Source organism: Vigna umbellata, chromosome 1 (assembly GCF_029865625.1).
Source record: "Vigna umbellata cultivar VRB3 chromosome 1, Vumbellata_1.0, whole genome shotgun sequence".
NCBI classification, from domain to species: domain Eukaryota; kingdom Viridiplantae; phylum Streptophyta; class Magnoliopsida; order Fabales; family Fabaceae; genus Vigna; species Vigna umbellata.
Genome location: NC_142165.1, coordinates 88,757,423 through 88,774,207, shown reverse-complemented (window position 1 = coordinate 88,774,207; position 16,785 = coordinate 88,757,423). Strand labels below are relative to the sequence as shown.

The 16,785-nt window shown below is 31.2% G+C and overlaps 2 protein-coding genes across 2 annotated transcripts; both read right to left on the bottom strand.

Annotated features, from left to right (window-relative positions):
- Positions 1–3,952: 3,952 nt before the first annotated feature.
- LOC124831726 (dof zinc finger protein DOF3.4) lies at positions 3,953–5,386 on the bottom strand. Its single transcript, XM_047305803.2, has one exon. It carries the CDS (start codon positions 4,912–4,914, stop codon positions 4,216–4,218), a length of 699 nt encoding a protein of 232 aa, XP_047161759.1. The 5' UTR covers positions 4,915–5,386; the 3' UTR covers positions 3,953–4,215.
- A 9,056-nt stretch (positions 5,387–14,442) lies between these two features.
- LOC124831725 (GDSL esterase/lipase At2g23540-like) lies at positions 14,443–16,407 on the bottom strand. Its single transcript, XM_047305802.2, has 5 exons — positions 16,029–16,407; positions 15,609–15,739; positions 15,259–15,507; positions 14,923–15,178; positions 14,443–14,831 (listed from the first exon to the last, which is right to left on the bottom strand). The coding sequence occupies exons 1-5, from the start codon at positions 16,285–16,287 to the stop codon at positions 14,608–14,610; spliced, it is 1,119 nt and encodes a 372-aa protein (XP_047161758.1). The 5' UTR covers positions 16,288–16,407; the 3' UTR covers positions 14,443–14,607.
- Between the last annotated feature and the right edge of the window lie 378 nt (positions 16,408–16,785).

Sequence of the window (16,785 nt, the reverse complement as noted above, 5' to 3'; positions counted from 1 at the left end):
TATTTATTGTACTATGCATAACCTAAACAGATCACATGTCAACCTCTTCTAGTTCTATCACAAGTCTACCTCTATCAGTCTGATCACAAGTCAGATTCTACTAATTCGATCACAAATAGCCTCTAATAGGGCCACAAGCCTAGCTCTACCTATCCGGTCACAAGTAGGTCTATCATGATATTCTTTAGATTGACATAATCTACATTAAAGGTAAGTGGACTATTGGGTTCACCCTAGCCCATTTAGATGAGAGTTCACAAACCTATAATTATTGTATAAATAATACAGTTGTTAAGGGAAATGAAAGTCGTTCACATTTTACAAGGTTCCGATGTACCTTACGAATTTGGGTGTTGAAATGTATTTTGCAAACACATCATCCATCCATGAAGTGTGAATATCAGAAACAAGGTTAAAAGAAGAACGCTCGACGCTATGAATGATTCAGAAAGTCGATGAAACTAAGCTTCTCAAGATATATCGACTTCCCAAAAATTGTAAGATAATCACTCTTGATTATAATTTGCTTTTAACTTTTCTAATGTAAGATTTTTGTGGAAGTTGTTATGTTGGAATACTATCTTTATTTAAAATTTAAATAACCTATGATGCACCTACTTATTTTTAATTTATTTTAACATTTAATAAAATTGATCTAAAACTGTGAAATATGATTGAGACTTGTTTTTACACAAATTTTAAAAGTATAGATGGACTATCATAAAATATCACATTTTCACAATTTCTAAATCTTAATAACGTGGAATTGAAAGTTTGACATGAAATTTATTATATTAAAGTTGTAGTCTATATATTAAATCTATTATATTAACCTTTTAAGTTAAAAATACCATCAGATGATCTCATGACTAAGTAAATCCAAATCTATGTATGTCCACTGAAATAACCCAACACTAAACTATAGTCCCCTGAGTTCTATCATGTCGCAAAAATTGACACCATCACTTTGTATATTATTTCCCAGAATACAGTATTATATATATATATATATATATATATATATATATATATATATATATATATATATATATATATATATATATATATATATATATATATATATATATATATATATATATAACAAGTAAGTAAAAAATAAACAGTTATTATTATTACTTTAAAAAAATCTATTGAATTATTATTATTTTATTTGAAACTATTTCACCTGATTTTGTTTTTTAAATAGCATTATTCAAAAAGACAAGAATAGGTTTGGCATCATGTAAGACGGAGTAGAAATATTACTACATCAATGAGAAAAAAAAATGGTGGTAACAGAAGATCATGGCAGAAGAATAGACTTCACTGGTTTTAAAACTTTGAAACTTCACCATTTCCCTGCCTTGCCGACAAGCTAGTCACGACAACGTTTTCATTTCTTTATTTTATTTTCAGTAATTCAAATATAACATGCAAAAACAATTTTAAAAAAATAACATGTAATTACTAAATTTTAGTTCAATATTCTCATATATTATGATTATAAATTTTGAAATTAAAGATATTTGAATAATTTTTATTCCTTTTTTTTAAATTAAAAATAAAAATTATTAAAATATTTTTGTGTTGAAAGTCTGTCTTTTTTTTTATGAATACAGTATAATTTAAGAAGTTATATAAGTTAGTAAACTAATATATATATATATATATATATATATATATATATATATATTTTTTTTTTTTTCTTCTTTTTTATGATATCCAAGAGACATAGGTTCAATGAGATAAGGCCATTCACCACAACTAACTCAACCCAAAAATAAACTCACCACAACTAACCCAATGCACATTGTAATGATATAAATTAAAAATAATACTTTTATATTCTTTAGAGTATATTATCTTCAAAAGAAAAAATTATGATTTAAAAAAAACATTAAATTTAAACTACTTTTATTTAAACTGTTTAATTTTGTAAATAATCATTTAAATAAAAATAAATAAAGTTATTAAATTTTTTTTTGTTAGATGAAAGATTTTAGTTATACCAAAAATATACTAAATAATAATTAATATAAATTTCAATAGAAGGAAAACTTGATTTACACGCATTAAAAAATAGTCCATTAACACAGTTGAGAAAATTCGTAAATATTGAGTAAAAAATTGTTTTGACTCACAAAGTATAAGTAATTAACAATATAAACAAAAAGATAATGCATATTAATATCAATTTGCATATTATATGTTGATGTTAACAAAAAAAAAAACTGTATTTATTGATGTTAACAAAAGAATCCTACCCAATTACAGTTGAAAACTAACATTGTTTTATATTATTCACCTAGAAATAATATTTGAATGACAATTAAAAATCAATCATGCTTGACTTTAACATAGAGGGAATATTTACAAAATAAAAAAATAATATTGAGTTAGTGATGTGTTAACCAAGATTGAAATTAAAGAATGTAAAGAGAAATATGAATTTGACACCTGAGATATTATGAAGAACTTTGCGTTCTGACATTTTAGACTATGCGAATGATCAAATGTCAATGTCATCAATGTTAAATATGAAAGATTTTATACATCAATTAAAACTCAAGAAAAAATTTAGACATATAATGTCAGTTAGAGTCATAATTGATATATGCTATATTCATATACTGATTTATGCCATTATTATGTAATAAGTTAAATTTTTATTATTAATTATGTTCTGTTATTATTAATTATGTTCTGTAAATTTCTTAATTTATATTTAAAAATCAATTTTAGCTTTTTTATGCAGTATGATGGATTTACCAATATTAACAAGTAAATACTAAAATTTATCAATAATTCTACTTAATAAAGTAGATACTATATACACACACATCAACATCTGCAACATTAAATAGAACTACCTATTAATTAAATTAACCGAACAATAACTACAAATAAAAAAACTTAAATAGCACACATAATTCTAGAATGAAAATATAACAAACATTAATTTCAAATGATTTAATCATCCAACAATAAGCTTGTACACAAAAGTCACTGGTAGACTATCTGCTTTGGCAACTGTTTTATATACATTAATTGTGTGGTAGACTATCAATACAATTAGTTCGAATGTAACTATGCTTTGGTGGGGTTGTTTTGTTATCAAAACATCTTATATAATGATACACTTGGTTATCTTGAGAATATTATTTTTTTAACAAATACCAATTCTTCCGAAAATCATTTAGTCAAAAATTAACCTCTTTCTCTTCTGATACTTGCGGAAATTTTAGTTCATTTTATTTTCTCAGAGCTTAAAGCATCAAGACCAACACTAAGGGCAGAGGCAATTGAAAGCAATTTGTGAGTACAGACACTAACACCAATTAAGCATTAAAAAACGAGTAATGGCTCTTATTGAGAAGGATTTATCATAGCCTTTGAAGCCGTTTTTTCAGACACGACCACTGCCAAACTTAGAACTGAAGAGAAGCAACTTTACTGGAATCCTAAAGTCGAAAAAACAAATGGAACAAGACAACACAAATCGAGAGATCTTTCAGCTAAACTTTAGGAAAGCAAAACAGTCAAATAAACAACAAAGGTCCCTATACATTATACACTAATAAAACAAATGCTTGAGTGTTCCTTCTCTTTTCAACGGCGTTAAAAGTTACACAAACAGGTTATTTCAAATATTTTTCCAGAATAAGATTATTTAGAAACACCTAGCTAATTGAAATTCATTAAATAGGAGAATTCACTATGATCTTAACAATTTTAAAGAGATAATGTCGTACTATTATTTTCCCTTGGACTAAGTCTGGTCTCCCAACATAAAAGACAGACTTTAACATCAGAAATTGGTGTGTTTTGTTTATCTTATATTTAATATCAACCTATAATGGTATAATGAGTTTATGAAACACTCATGTAGCCATGACTGCTTTAATTTCGCGAGAAAACCAATCCAATTTCAGAAATATTTAAATCCCAGAGAGCAAACAACACTACGTCAGCCACTAATTGAATCACACAGGTAGCCAAAAATTAACAGTAAGCAAGTAAAGATACACAGCACTGGACAATTCAAAGAAGTAAAAAAACAAAAACGAAAAATTAAAGTGGAAAAGAGAAGTCTCAGTTGTAGTTCAAATTTCACAGATGATTATACCCAGGAAAAAGTAACCCTAAACTCAAACCATAAGCACACCCACCATTGCACCCAAGCCAGAAAAAAGACCAAAAATAAAAAGAAGCATTTCATTTGAGACCATTCCCAGGTGTGGAAATCGCAAGCCCAGGCCACGAAAAACAGTCTCCACTAACAAACCCACCTTCGCCACTCTCTAACTGCCATGGGCTCAATCCAGAAGACGGAACGCCGCTGCCCATGTTGGCACCATCCACCATTCCAGGGAAGCCCCAGCCCGTCCTGCCAATCCCAAAGCCCATATCATCGAACCCGTGTCCGAGCCCAAGTCCAAACCCGCCGAGGGCGAGAAACCCATTGCCCTGGGTGTTGTTCAGCAAAGAGGTGAAGCTCCCGCAGACATTCACGTTGTTCTGTTTATTAACGTCACCGTCCACGAAGTGCATGGAGCCTCCTTGGGTCGTTGGAACAGGGGCCAATGCAGGTAGAGCGTGCTCCTGAGCTGACGTCATGGTGGAGGAGGAGGATGACGTGGCAGTGTGGTGGGTGCGTGAACGCTTGGCATTCTTGCGACTGCCACCGCCGACGGGGATATCACGGAGGGTGCCACCATGGGTCCAATACCGGCGGCAGGACTTACAGAAGTGGCGTGGCTGGGAGTAGTTGTAGTTGTTGTAGTAGCAGAACTTAGTGTTGGTTGACTCACAACGGGGGCAGGGGAGGTTTTCTTGCTCTGGAGGTGGCGGTGCTCCGGCGGAGGTCTGGGGCTTGACTGGTCGGCGGCTCTCGCCGGAGTTGGACGATGGCATGTTGTGTAATGGGTTAAGAGGAAGAAGAGTTGAGTGTTGGGTTTGTTATGGGAAGATGAATGTAGGGAGTAAGTGGTGAGTGAAGAAGGATTGGGGTGTTGAGATGTGAATGCGGTGGGGTTTTATGGGGAAGGAGAGAGTCAGGAGGTGGAAAGGAATTGAGAAGAGAAAGGAATTGAGAAGAGAAAGGAAAGCGGGTCAGAGAGAATATCTGTGGTGGAAACAGAGACATCTTCTGAGGCTTATATGAGGCAGAGTGGGATCAGCTTTACAGTGTTCTGTTAAGCACGACATTTCAGTCGGCTCCAGAACAGCCTCTCTCTACTTGGGTCGGCTAATAGGGCTGCGCCTTCTGCACACACACAAACCACCAACCCACAAACACAATTTACACAAACCCCTATTTCTTCCCCCAATCAATCAAACAAACTATTTTTGTTTTCTTCACAACGACTTAATTAATTACAAGTATACATAAAGTAGTCCCAGCGTTATCTTGTCCGGTATTATAGCCCTTGCAGGGCCATTATATGCATTCTGCCTTTGAGGGAGTAGCAATAATTATGGAATGCAAAACTACCCAACTGTTTTCATTAAAAAATAAATAAACATAGATTTTGTTCACGATTACCTCTTCTTCCAACTTCTCAAGCTAATCATGCCATGTTGCAATATTATATCCATATATTCGTTTCTCCTGTCTTTTCCTTATTCAATCGGGTTTGACGTAGAGCTCCTAGGCCTACGCTAATCTAGCCCATCTATGCTGTCTGTCTGTATGCCTCGAAGTTCGATTTTTTTTGTTATTAACAACTATGGATAATGTCACACTCTACTCATTTTAGCTTGTAAATTTTTTCCTATAGTTAGGCAAACGTAACCCAATTCAGCTATGGAAATGTCATTACCAGCACATGTAGAAAATGCATATACTATAAGAATAATTTGATTTGATTTTCAAGGGACATGCAGTTGTTATTAATTGCTGTGTTGACGGAGAATTTCAATTTGGAAACCTAACTTTGATTATGCTATGGAAAAACTTATGAGCCTGATGGATTTTGGTTGAGAGTACTACAAAAATTGAAGGGAGGAGGCGGGTGAAATAAAATGAGTTGCATATCAGAGGATAGAAGAATAGGAAAAGAAATAGCATGAGATTGAGACAGTGAGAGAAGAGGGAGAAGGGAGTGGGTGGGGACAGAAGCGACAGAATTATGAGTGTCGGGCAGCGTGGGGAGCAATAATTGGGTCTCCCCTCTGATTTCGGACGCGTCATGTCCGCATCAGATTCCTCCTCCGTACCCATTCTTTCTATCTTCCACCGGATTTTCCGCTTCACTGTAGCCATTACCAAACAGTGTGGTTTCCCCAACTGCACAAGCACCACTGTGCTGACCGTTTGATAGCGATCATACGGTAGTGTTCCTGTCCGGTGGGGTAGAAGGAGGAGAGACACCTGTCAGCGACAGACCGGTGGTTGTCGGTGATACAAGGAGCGGAACAGGCACGCGCCTTCCAAAGTGATCTATCCATAACTCCCTTCCTTGAGAGAGAAAGAATCATGGGTCGCTGTCACTCCCCAAACAAAACTTGGAAACTTGGAAAGTGGTGACCCTTGTTTCTTTCTCGGAGCACCCAAAACACCCACAATCGCTATCATCTTCTCTCTCGTGGCACACCCTGCGTTTGTGTTTTTTGTGTTTATCCGAAATAATTAAATCACTGACATTTTTTGCATCTTTGCCTTCCGTCTCCCTAGTCATGCCATTGCCACAGACCTGTAATCACCTCTTTTTGGCCTTTTCTGCACGCACATGATTCTCTTTCTCTCCTTCAAAAATCAAATTGCTACTTTGCACGCTTCTCTTCTTCGAGTGGGGTACGTATTATTGCTCCTACAACCAAAATTATTAATCATCATTCACACAAAATAAATATATCCCCTTTTACAATTCAATGCCAACATGTCTGAACGTCGATGTTTGTCAACTTTGGACTAGCCTCACATTAATTTTCTATTTATGTTTTTGACCAAAAATAATATTGTATCTCGTGCCAACATTTCACTTGCACCAAAATGGTTAAGAAAACCCTCTCCAGACCAAATAATTATAATATGGATATTTGTACAGGGTCTGAAAATTATGACCTATGTCATTTGCATTCAAAATTCGTGTATGTACTAATTTATTTCAACGGAAAATAATATTAGTTAAAAAATACAATTTCATAATATATATATATATATATATATATATATATATATATATATATATATATATATATATATATATATATATATATATATATATATTACTATGGGCTCAGAGCCGACCGATCGGTAAAATCAGTCCGACCAATGATACCTCTAAGGTAGTTAATAGTAATAACTGTCGGGGAGTTAAGGAAAATAATTGTCATTTATTGACAATTAATATTGTCATTCATTGGTGGTTAATGAGTCAGATCTAACGGTAAGCTCATTAACTCCCCCGCAAAGGGTACAGGTAGTATTTGCACCCTCTCCCGCGGCTTGGACAAGGAGAAGAGAGAAGAGTGCACAGCTAGACATCGGAGCAGACAACTTTGAATGTTTTGCATTAGGATTCTAAATCCTGCCAAAACAATATATATATATATATATATATATATATATATATATATATATAAGAGGGTTTCTTCCACCAACTATGTATCATTTATTTCTATACTAAATCAGTTAAAAGTAAATTATCAAGTACATACGAAATAATCTCGACTTATAAAGGATAAGTTGAGAATAAACTCTATTTATCTCATTTTACGTGTTTCAAATATAATTATCAAATTTGAGATCCCAAAGCATCTTGAATGGACCACAATTATTTTTGTTTATGATTTTATAATGTAGACTAGTTTGAGTTTAAAAAAAATTCTTAACTTCAGTTATATTTTGTTCTCTAGTAATAACATTCATCAAAGAAAAAAAATGAGACATAAGTTCAATCAATGAATTGACATTACATTTAACTAAAAACCTTATAGAAATAAGTTTACAGTTTTATATATGTTGTTTAGTTTTTCATTTTCAATCTCAGACTTAAACTTATTCTTAGATTTTGAACCATTATAAAATATGTTATGGATTAGTTTTATACTTCTTCAACTAAGATATTTGAAATATGTTGAGAAAGTTGAATAAAGAAAGAAGTACGACAAATTAAATTAATGTGTTGATTAAAAGAAAAACTAAAATTATCAATGGAATGCAGTTTACTACAACTAGAAATTAAAAATTAGTAATTAAGTTGCTTGACTTGATCATTATTCTTACACCGGTGGAATGTGTAACTCAAAACACATGATTATAAACAAATATATCCAAAGGTTTTCTTCATTGATCTATATTGGACTTTTTCTTACTTAAAAGAAAACTTTAATCTCTCATTTTTTTATTCCAATGGTTTATTTAAAAAAATAAGTATAATTAACAAATTTTCTCTATGAGATATCAACAAATAAGTGTGTTGTACTTGTTTTCATACAAAGCTTCGTGTGACATAATTTCAATGCTTGTTTGAAATTGTTATTGTCGATGAACTCTATAGTAGAGATGATATCTTATCTTAATTATCACACACAAAAAGTCCTACAAATCTTCTAATAATTAGAATATTCTTTATTAGTATCCTTTTGTACGTGGAAGATAGACTAAATTAACTAACTCATAAACTATCTCTAAAACTTTATACAATGTGTTCTAGAAGCATTATTGCAAAAATCACTTTTTATAACGATTTATTATCCTGTTTATAATCCACCTAACGTAATAAATGACATGGTGACAAAAATTATAAGCCTTTCTATGTTGGTTATTACTAGTACTAACATAAAAGTGGATCCAATGGTAATTTTGTAATAAAGTAAAAGACTTTATATATCAATTATATATAGAACTGACATATAAAATGGGATCGGTGGTACTTTTTGTAATAACACAATAAACTAGAAGATTTTCTATGTCGATTATATCTATAATCAACATAGAAAGTGGGTGTGTATATTACTTTAAATTTTTTAAAAATATATATGTTAGTTCTTTACTATAACTAGCATAAAAATCTTTATTTCATTTCTCCCTTTCACGTTGCACTTCAGTGTTTTTCTCACACTTTTCATCCCTCACACTACTCTCCTCCTCACGCTAACCCTCCTTTTCTCCCTCTTGTTGGTGCCTCTCGTCTTCTCTATCTCGCTGCACTTTCTTGTCACTCTTGCTCTCGCTCTTGTTGTACAAGTTTCTCTCGTTTTGCTCTGACTAACCTTGAATTCTAATATATTATTGTGTTTATTGGGTTTTTGTATTAGTGTTTATTGTGTTTATTGGGACAATAACACAATGTGTTTATTGTGTTTGCTATGTTGGCATATGAGTCTCATACCTCCTTAGCGAGGAAGTGCATGACAAGAATGATATTGGAGGTGAAGAAAGGGTCGGTGAAAATGTAAACCTCAAGGATGTGAATGATATCTTTTTTGCAAGTATACCAAATTGTTCAAGTAATACAGTGAATTAAGTTAAGAGTATCGTTCTTCGAAGGGAATTTGAGTCACGTTATTCAACTAAAATTATTTATCAAGATCAATTATTGATGATAACATTTGTGATTTCAATTTGGAAATTAGCATGACATTAACAACGTAAAATAATTAAGATTGAAAAATATGATAAAAGATCACTAGAATTAGTCTTTGACTAACATTACAATAAAATCCTGGACAACATACATTCTCTGTTCAAGCATTTTACATAAGAGTATCTTGGTTTAATTCCTTAAAACAAGTTTTAAAATTATCTATTGAACTATTAATTCCTTAATTAATTCAGCAAATAATTTTGCATTAAATTCATATGTTGAGAATGACCAAAAGCACAGAAGTTATTCCTAGCGTATTTACTTTTAGTTTCTTTTCTTACGTTTCTGATTCTAAAAATATTTCCGAGTACAAAAGAACTTTTAAAGAGAATTATACTTCCGTATAATCAAAAGCAAGTCAAGAAAAGAACAAGAACAGAAACATATATTGCACAGGAAATTTACATTAATGTGTCGCCATACTTCTCGCTTTGTTCGTGTGTCAGAAAATAGTTTATGTCTTTCTGTCACGTCTTTTAAAGCCACTTAATCGCTCAGCACACATGTATCGGTGCGCTATGCGAATTTTCTTAACTGTTGTCATTTAAATGATGTTATTCGCTCATCGCACAAGTACTGGTGCGCTATGCGAATTTCCTTTTACTGGCAGTGCGAATTTTGGCTTTCGCTTTGCGAAAATTGGCTGATATAGTCCAAATGATGCACCCTTTCCTGTACAATATTTTACCTAACAATCTACTCCCTATTACAACTTTTCACTGAGGAGCAACATGAATAATTACAAGATTGAACTCATTTATAAGTGTTAAAACAACTCTTTTCACACTTATCAGTGAATGAAGAGGCGCGGGAAGCAAAGTAAGAAATGAATGACAACGACGATGGACATGAAGTCGGGATAAAACATGTTGTCTTTGGTGGAATTAAGGTTTCATGGAGAATTTGAAAATAAAATAAAAATGAGACTTTCTATGCCTATTGTAGTATAACTGACATAGAATGTGAAAACTTTCCATACTAATTGTTTTATGCTAGTTCCAAAACCGAAATAAAAATTCCTTTTTCACCAACATAAAAAAGTTTTGCTACACTGGTTAATCTTAAAGTAAATAAGAAATCACTATCAAATATTATATTGATTATTTTCTCATGTGACCTAAAAATCTCAGTGATTATATGTGTTAGTGAATAGATTTTGAATTGATTTTTAAGCTTTAAAAATTAAGAAACATATAATTAAAAACGATAACATTATTTCCCTTTTAAACGTTTGTATAATAACATAAATTTGAATCGATATATTTAAAAAAAGTTAAAATATAATCAATATTCTAAAACCAAAGAAAGATACAAAACGAATGCACAAAGGCGTGACAAAAAAGAATATCATTTGGTGTTGAGTTCAAACCTCAAAAAGATAGAAAGCCATGATGTTCAAATGCTTTGTTTTAAATTAAAATTTATAGTTATCCCTACTTGAAAAGCTACAAAAGAAAAATAATAAAAATAGCAAAAAAGCAATATTATATATATTACATATACGAATACATTACATATACATATTATCAAAATTGATAATTATTTTATTTTAAAATATAAAATTAAATGTATACATACATGATTATATTTATTTAATCAAGGGACCAAGTCTCTTTAATTACCAAAATCTTTATTTGTTTTTTATCTTTTTTTATTATTATTTCTATTGTCATTAAGTTTGGAGAAAATGAATTCCACTCAATTAAAGTATTAAATACAATTGTAAATGAAAATGTAATATACATATATAAACTGAATTGATTAGAAAGTTAATGGAGACAAATTAAAATGAATTGTTTTTTGTTTTAGCCTATTATACTACACTGAAAAATGTTCAAATTCACTCGATTGGGTTGAATTTTTGTAATTGAATTAAATTTGGATGAATTTTGATTGAGTTAACTTAGTTAAGTTTAACTAAATTTTAGTTGTCATTGATTTGGTCGAATTCAATCAAATTATGATTATTGTCGATTTTATTGAATTTGACCAAATTTTAATCGAGATCAATTAAATTAAATTTAGATGAATTTTGGTTCAAGCTAATTTGATCAAATATGACTAAATTTCGATCGAAAATGACTGACTAGACAAAGTTTGACCAAATTTAGACCATAGTCAATTCTAATATTTAATTTTATAAAAATAAACTATAAAATAGTTTAATTCAGTTTTTATTATAAATTATTTAATATTTTTAGTATAATATAATATAATTATTTTACAGTTCACTGTTTACTCATTCAAATACTCATTTGTATAAGCTTCTAGATTCTATAAATCTATTTTGTTTTAATTATTTTAATAAATTGTTTTGGTTTCTTTATTTCTACATTTAGGCATTGTAATCCACAACTTATTAGATTTAGTTAATTTTAAAAAAATATTAGAATATTGATATTCAACGCATGCAACAGGCAAATTGAAAATTATCCAAGACTTTCCTACACATGCTCCTGACATACCACAAATTTTCAAGCCGAGCATATATTGGTTAATTTCCATCCCAGTCATCGTATAATATCAATCTATAATCATCACAAAAACAACCACCTAAACATCAACTTAATGGAATTTGATGGACAAATCCCATTCATTGAACTATTATGTGCCTTGCCTCGAAAATTCGTGCAAGAAAAAGAAAAAATAAGTGGAGGAATTATTTGTCAAGCAGTAACTTTGAAACTTTGAAGAATGTATAGAGGTGAATATATAAGACTCTTTTTGAAGAGACGTGGTGACCAAACACTTAGAAATTGGTATCAGATTAAATTAATCATATATTATATGAAAAACTAAGAAAATCAATAAAAGAAGGTGCACAATCGTCAAAATTTTGGTTTACAAAAGAGTCAGTAAGAAATGTTATAATACAACATTTTAACTTTTCTTAAAAAAAAACAGACCTAAAACATTTACCATTTTTATTCTACCAGTTCTAAGAACAGACTTTTAGAATATTTTTCCAGATTTCCAGAAATAATTCACAAAAGGAAATATGAAATGCAGTGAACATAAATTAGGGTGCAATTTTGCAACCAATATCTATGAAGAACAGGTGACATAATAGATCATGACAATAGCAGTCCATATAACGTGTAGGTTCCTATTGCTTTTTACCAACGCCTTACATTTGTCCCTCTAATTTCTTTTTAATAAATTGTGTTTTGGCACATAGAAAAAGCAAATATTTCTTCAAACATAAAATAAAATGTATATTTTAATTCATGTTTATTTCTTACTTTTAAGTAATTGAATTTGAAATAGACAAGAAAATTATAATATTACAATACATATAAATATACATTCTTAGAATGGAGAAACATATTCTCGCAAACATCAATGAAGCTCGTGAAGGACTTGTGTTTCTCGGCAATTTTATCTTTTAATTTATGTATGAAAAAAAAGAAGAAGCTACTTTAATAAGAAAACATATTTTTTAATTTTCTAACCCTAACCCTAGTGCATTATGAACTAAGTTGTGTGTATAAATACAAGACAGGTAGATTTTCACCTAAATACAAGACAAGTAGGTTATAAGAAACTTTATTATAAGTACTGTGATTTTTCTTTTTTTTATTCTATTTTTTCATTTTCTTATTTATGATATTTACTTATTATATTTTATTTTGTTCATATTAGTTAGACACCTTCTATTTATTCTTTTCTTTCCTTTTAATTTTTCCTCTACTCCAAACTTGTCATTATTTGTTTTTTTTTCATGAGCTCCATTCATGCATGTTGTTTGGAAATGATTGAATACCTCAATTTTTCAAATTGAGTTTGTGAATGGAAATGAACATATATATTTATTCATTTTCTATACTTATCCTCTCGTATTCATATTTTGTTCATGTTTTAAATTATTAAAACATTTTTAATTTATTAAATAATTTATAAAAATTATATTAATTTTTCTTTAATCTTATTTTTTAAAAAGACATATATTTAAATACTTTTACTTGTTTTTATAAATTTTTCCTTACAAAATAAGAAGCATAAGGTATGTCTAAACATTAGAGAATCTTCATGAATGTGTCTAAAACTATGATCCAAACTTTTACAACGTCTTAGATTGTTTTATGGTATAGATAATGATACTTTGACAATATTTTTTTAACAATATTTTAACATCATTTACGTGTTATTCTTTGATTGATATTTATGATTATTATTATTGATTATAGAGTAATTTTGGACCAATCACAAAATGACACATAGATAATGTTAAAATATTATAAAAAAAAATGTTGTCAAAATATACTTATCCTTACGGTATTTATAGTATTTTTCTCTGTAGAATTGTTATTTTTAATTTTGGCAACAATCCTTTTACATGGCAGCTCTTCACCTACCTCTTTCTACCACAACTGTCTACTTGGTAGGTTAAACTAAGGTACAAAGTGGGCCACACAGAAAAAAAAATTACACATAGTTAAAAGTGCAATGATATTTGTCACAATAATTAGTAGAAACTAATTGGCTATAGGTTAGGATGATTAACATGAATCACGTATAAATTTATGATTTAAGCATTGAGTAGCACTGTTTGGGTGATAGAGGGATTAAGTGGAATTGTGACTATTATACAAGATTCCAAAAAGGAAATAATAGGTTGGTTTGGTTAGACGACTTTTTAAACTACCAAGGCGCGGAAGTTGTGGAAAATATAAACTTGGTATAATCTATTGCAAAATGGTCACCATCAGGAGCGACAAGAAAATGAAAATTTCCCATGTCTGATTCAGACTATAGCGACTCACTTTTTTTTTGTGCACAGGGACAGGGTCGTCAAGTGTTGTTTGTTAACATGTCAACATAATTAAAACTCAGAATCACACCACAGATATAATAATAAAAGAAAAGGAGAAATTACGGTCGTAAATTACGTTATGTGAATTGCAGTGAATAATGAAAGCACGAGAAAAGATGTTATGGAAAAAGAAAAGTAGTGGTAGAGAAAGAGAAGAGAAGAATAAAAGAAGATGAAAGATGAAAGATGAAAGATGAAAGATCAAAGATCCCTGAGCTGCCTAAGATTGACAGGAGATATGTATCTGTTGTCTCCGTCAAGTAGCTGCTTAGCGAGGATTAGGTTTGCAGCTTCGCTTGGATGATAAGGATCCCAGAACACGTGCTTGTACCTATCACTGCACATACTCGAAGTAGGCCCACATGGAATTATCCCTGCGAATTGGCCCCCATTTCCACAGCAAGCTCTACTTGCTGTTCTGAACCCTGCAAATTTTTCTTTCTATATCATTTTTTCATTTCTCAAATAATTATAACACTTTTTTCACATAAAAATAAAATCAAAGCAATTATCTACCGTATTTCTTATAGTTTTTTATGAGTTCTGAGACTAAATCGTAGACATTGGCGAGAACGAAGGTGGCACCGGGTAGGTTGTCGTTTAGCTCGGCAACCAAATCCTTCAATCGAGCATTGTATTGAAGCGCCAGTTTGTTGGCCAAATCCACGCACTCATCTTCGTTCAGCTGATTTATGGTCTTCTGGTAAGGTATGCATCCTATTGGCCCAACGTTTCCTATCACGAACTTTCGGGCATCCATTTTGTACAGTCTCTGCCATTCAATTCAATTTACAATTAATTTTCTTATAACGATTATAGAATTTGGCTTTAAATTTAGATTGAGGTTGTTACCGTGAGTTGGGCCCTGAAATGAGTAATCATGTCATCTATGAAAGAATCTGGACTTTGAGAAATTCTGGCTCCAATGGAGAGAACTGGGAGAAGGTAATTGTTGAGAAAATCATTGGCCCCAACGGTGATAGAGAAAATGGATTTCTTCGTTATGTATTCTTTAGCTTTTGATTCACCCAGCAGTTTGTCAATTTGTTTTCTTGTTATGCTGAAGTAATCTATTTGAACATCCATTCCTATTCTATTCACCTGAAAACAAAATTATTGACTCCACACAGTTATATTCCTTATTACACAGAATGATTAAGACTAAGTAAGGAATAGACAGCAGAGAAAAAAAAAATACTGACAAATATCCTTCCAGTAGCATTCATTATTCCTCCCCCTCCCGAAGCATAGTTCACTCCACTCAGTATGGTTTTCCCTGTTGCATTTGGTGCTAAAAATGGTATAGCATAATTTGGTTGTCCCAATTCCTCTCCTGAAAAATATTAAAATATAAACAGCAACACATTAATTATGTTAAGAAAAGACACGAGACACGTTTTTCAATATTAATCTCCATTCTTTCAACGTCATTCCTCACACTTTAATATATGTTAAAACAAATACGGTATATAAGTATTGTCAATATTTTTTAGTAGTATATAAGTTATATTATGCATGTAAGGTTGTTGATTGAAAAATTGAAAATGTTGTTGTTTGTTAACTAGGAAAATCTAATAGGTACACACAAAGATCTTGGTATGTGAGAAAGAAGACAAAGTTACCAACTATATCACCAATGGTTCTTCCGTTGGTGTAGCGGCCAGTGGGGTTTCCCCCAGAGGCATTGAAATCAATTCCATTGGGAGGGATGTTTGCCTTAGAAAGAGTTGACAAATAGTTATTGTTTCCAGCATCCACCAATGAATCTCCAAATATGAAAGAGGCTCCTAAAGCGTTTTTCTGACCATCTACACTTCCATAAAAGCTAATGTTCACTAGAAAAAACACAAGCGCCAACATGTCATAACAATGGAAAGCCATGGCTGCAACTGAAAAGCTCTGCCAAGAGCCTTATAAGGACCACTTTTTTCCCCTTCGCGTGAGAAAACTTGTGATCATCTTTTAATTTGGTTTGACCCTTTTCTCATTAAAAATAAGATTCCAAAGGAATGCACTGGATGAATAAAGATTTTCATGTGGTTGGTCATCAACATCTGTGCATATTTCTCACCCTGCTGTTGAATTCATCAATTAAAGATTTTGATTTTGTAGACAAAGTCACAGGGTGCCTGGTTTTATCCACGATGACCTATTCGACAAGACAATTAATTACAGAAGAAAGCTGTGAGGGACTTTGGTCTTTTTTTTATGATCTTAATTATAAGACATTAAAACCAACCCTTAACTCCTAATTTCATGTTATTGGAAAGTAATACAACAGTCCATCTGCACTCAACAACTCAAGAAAACCAGGTTTCTCCCTTTTCTTTATCCTTCCAACTGCTTCTAAACTCCAAACATTTGAAATTTTATTCTATT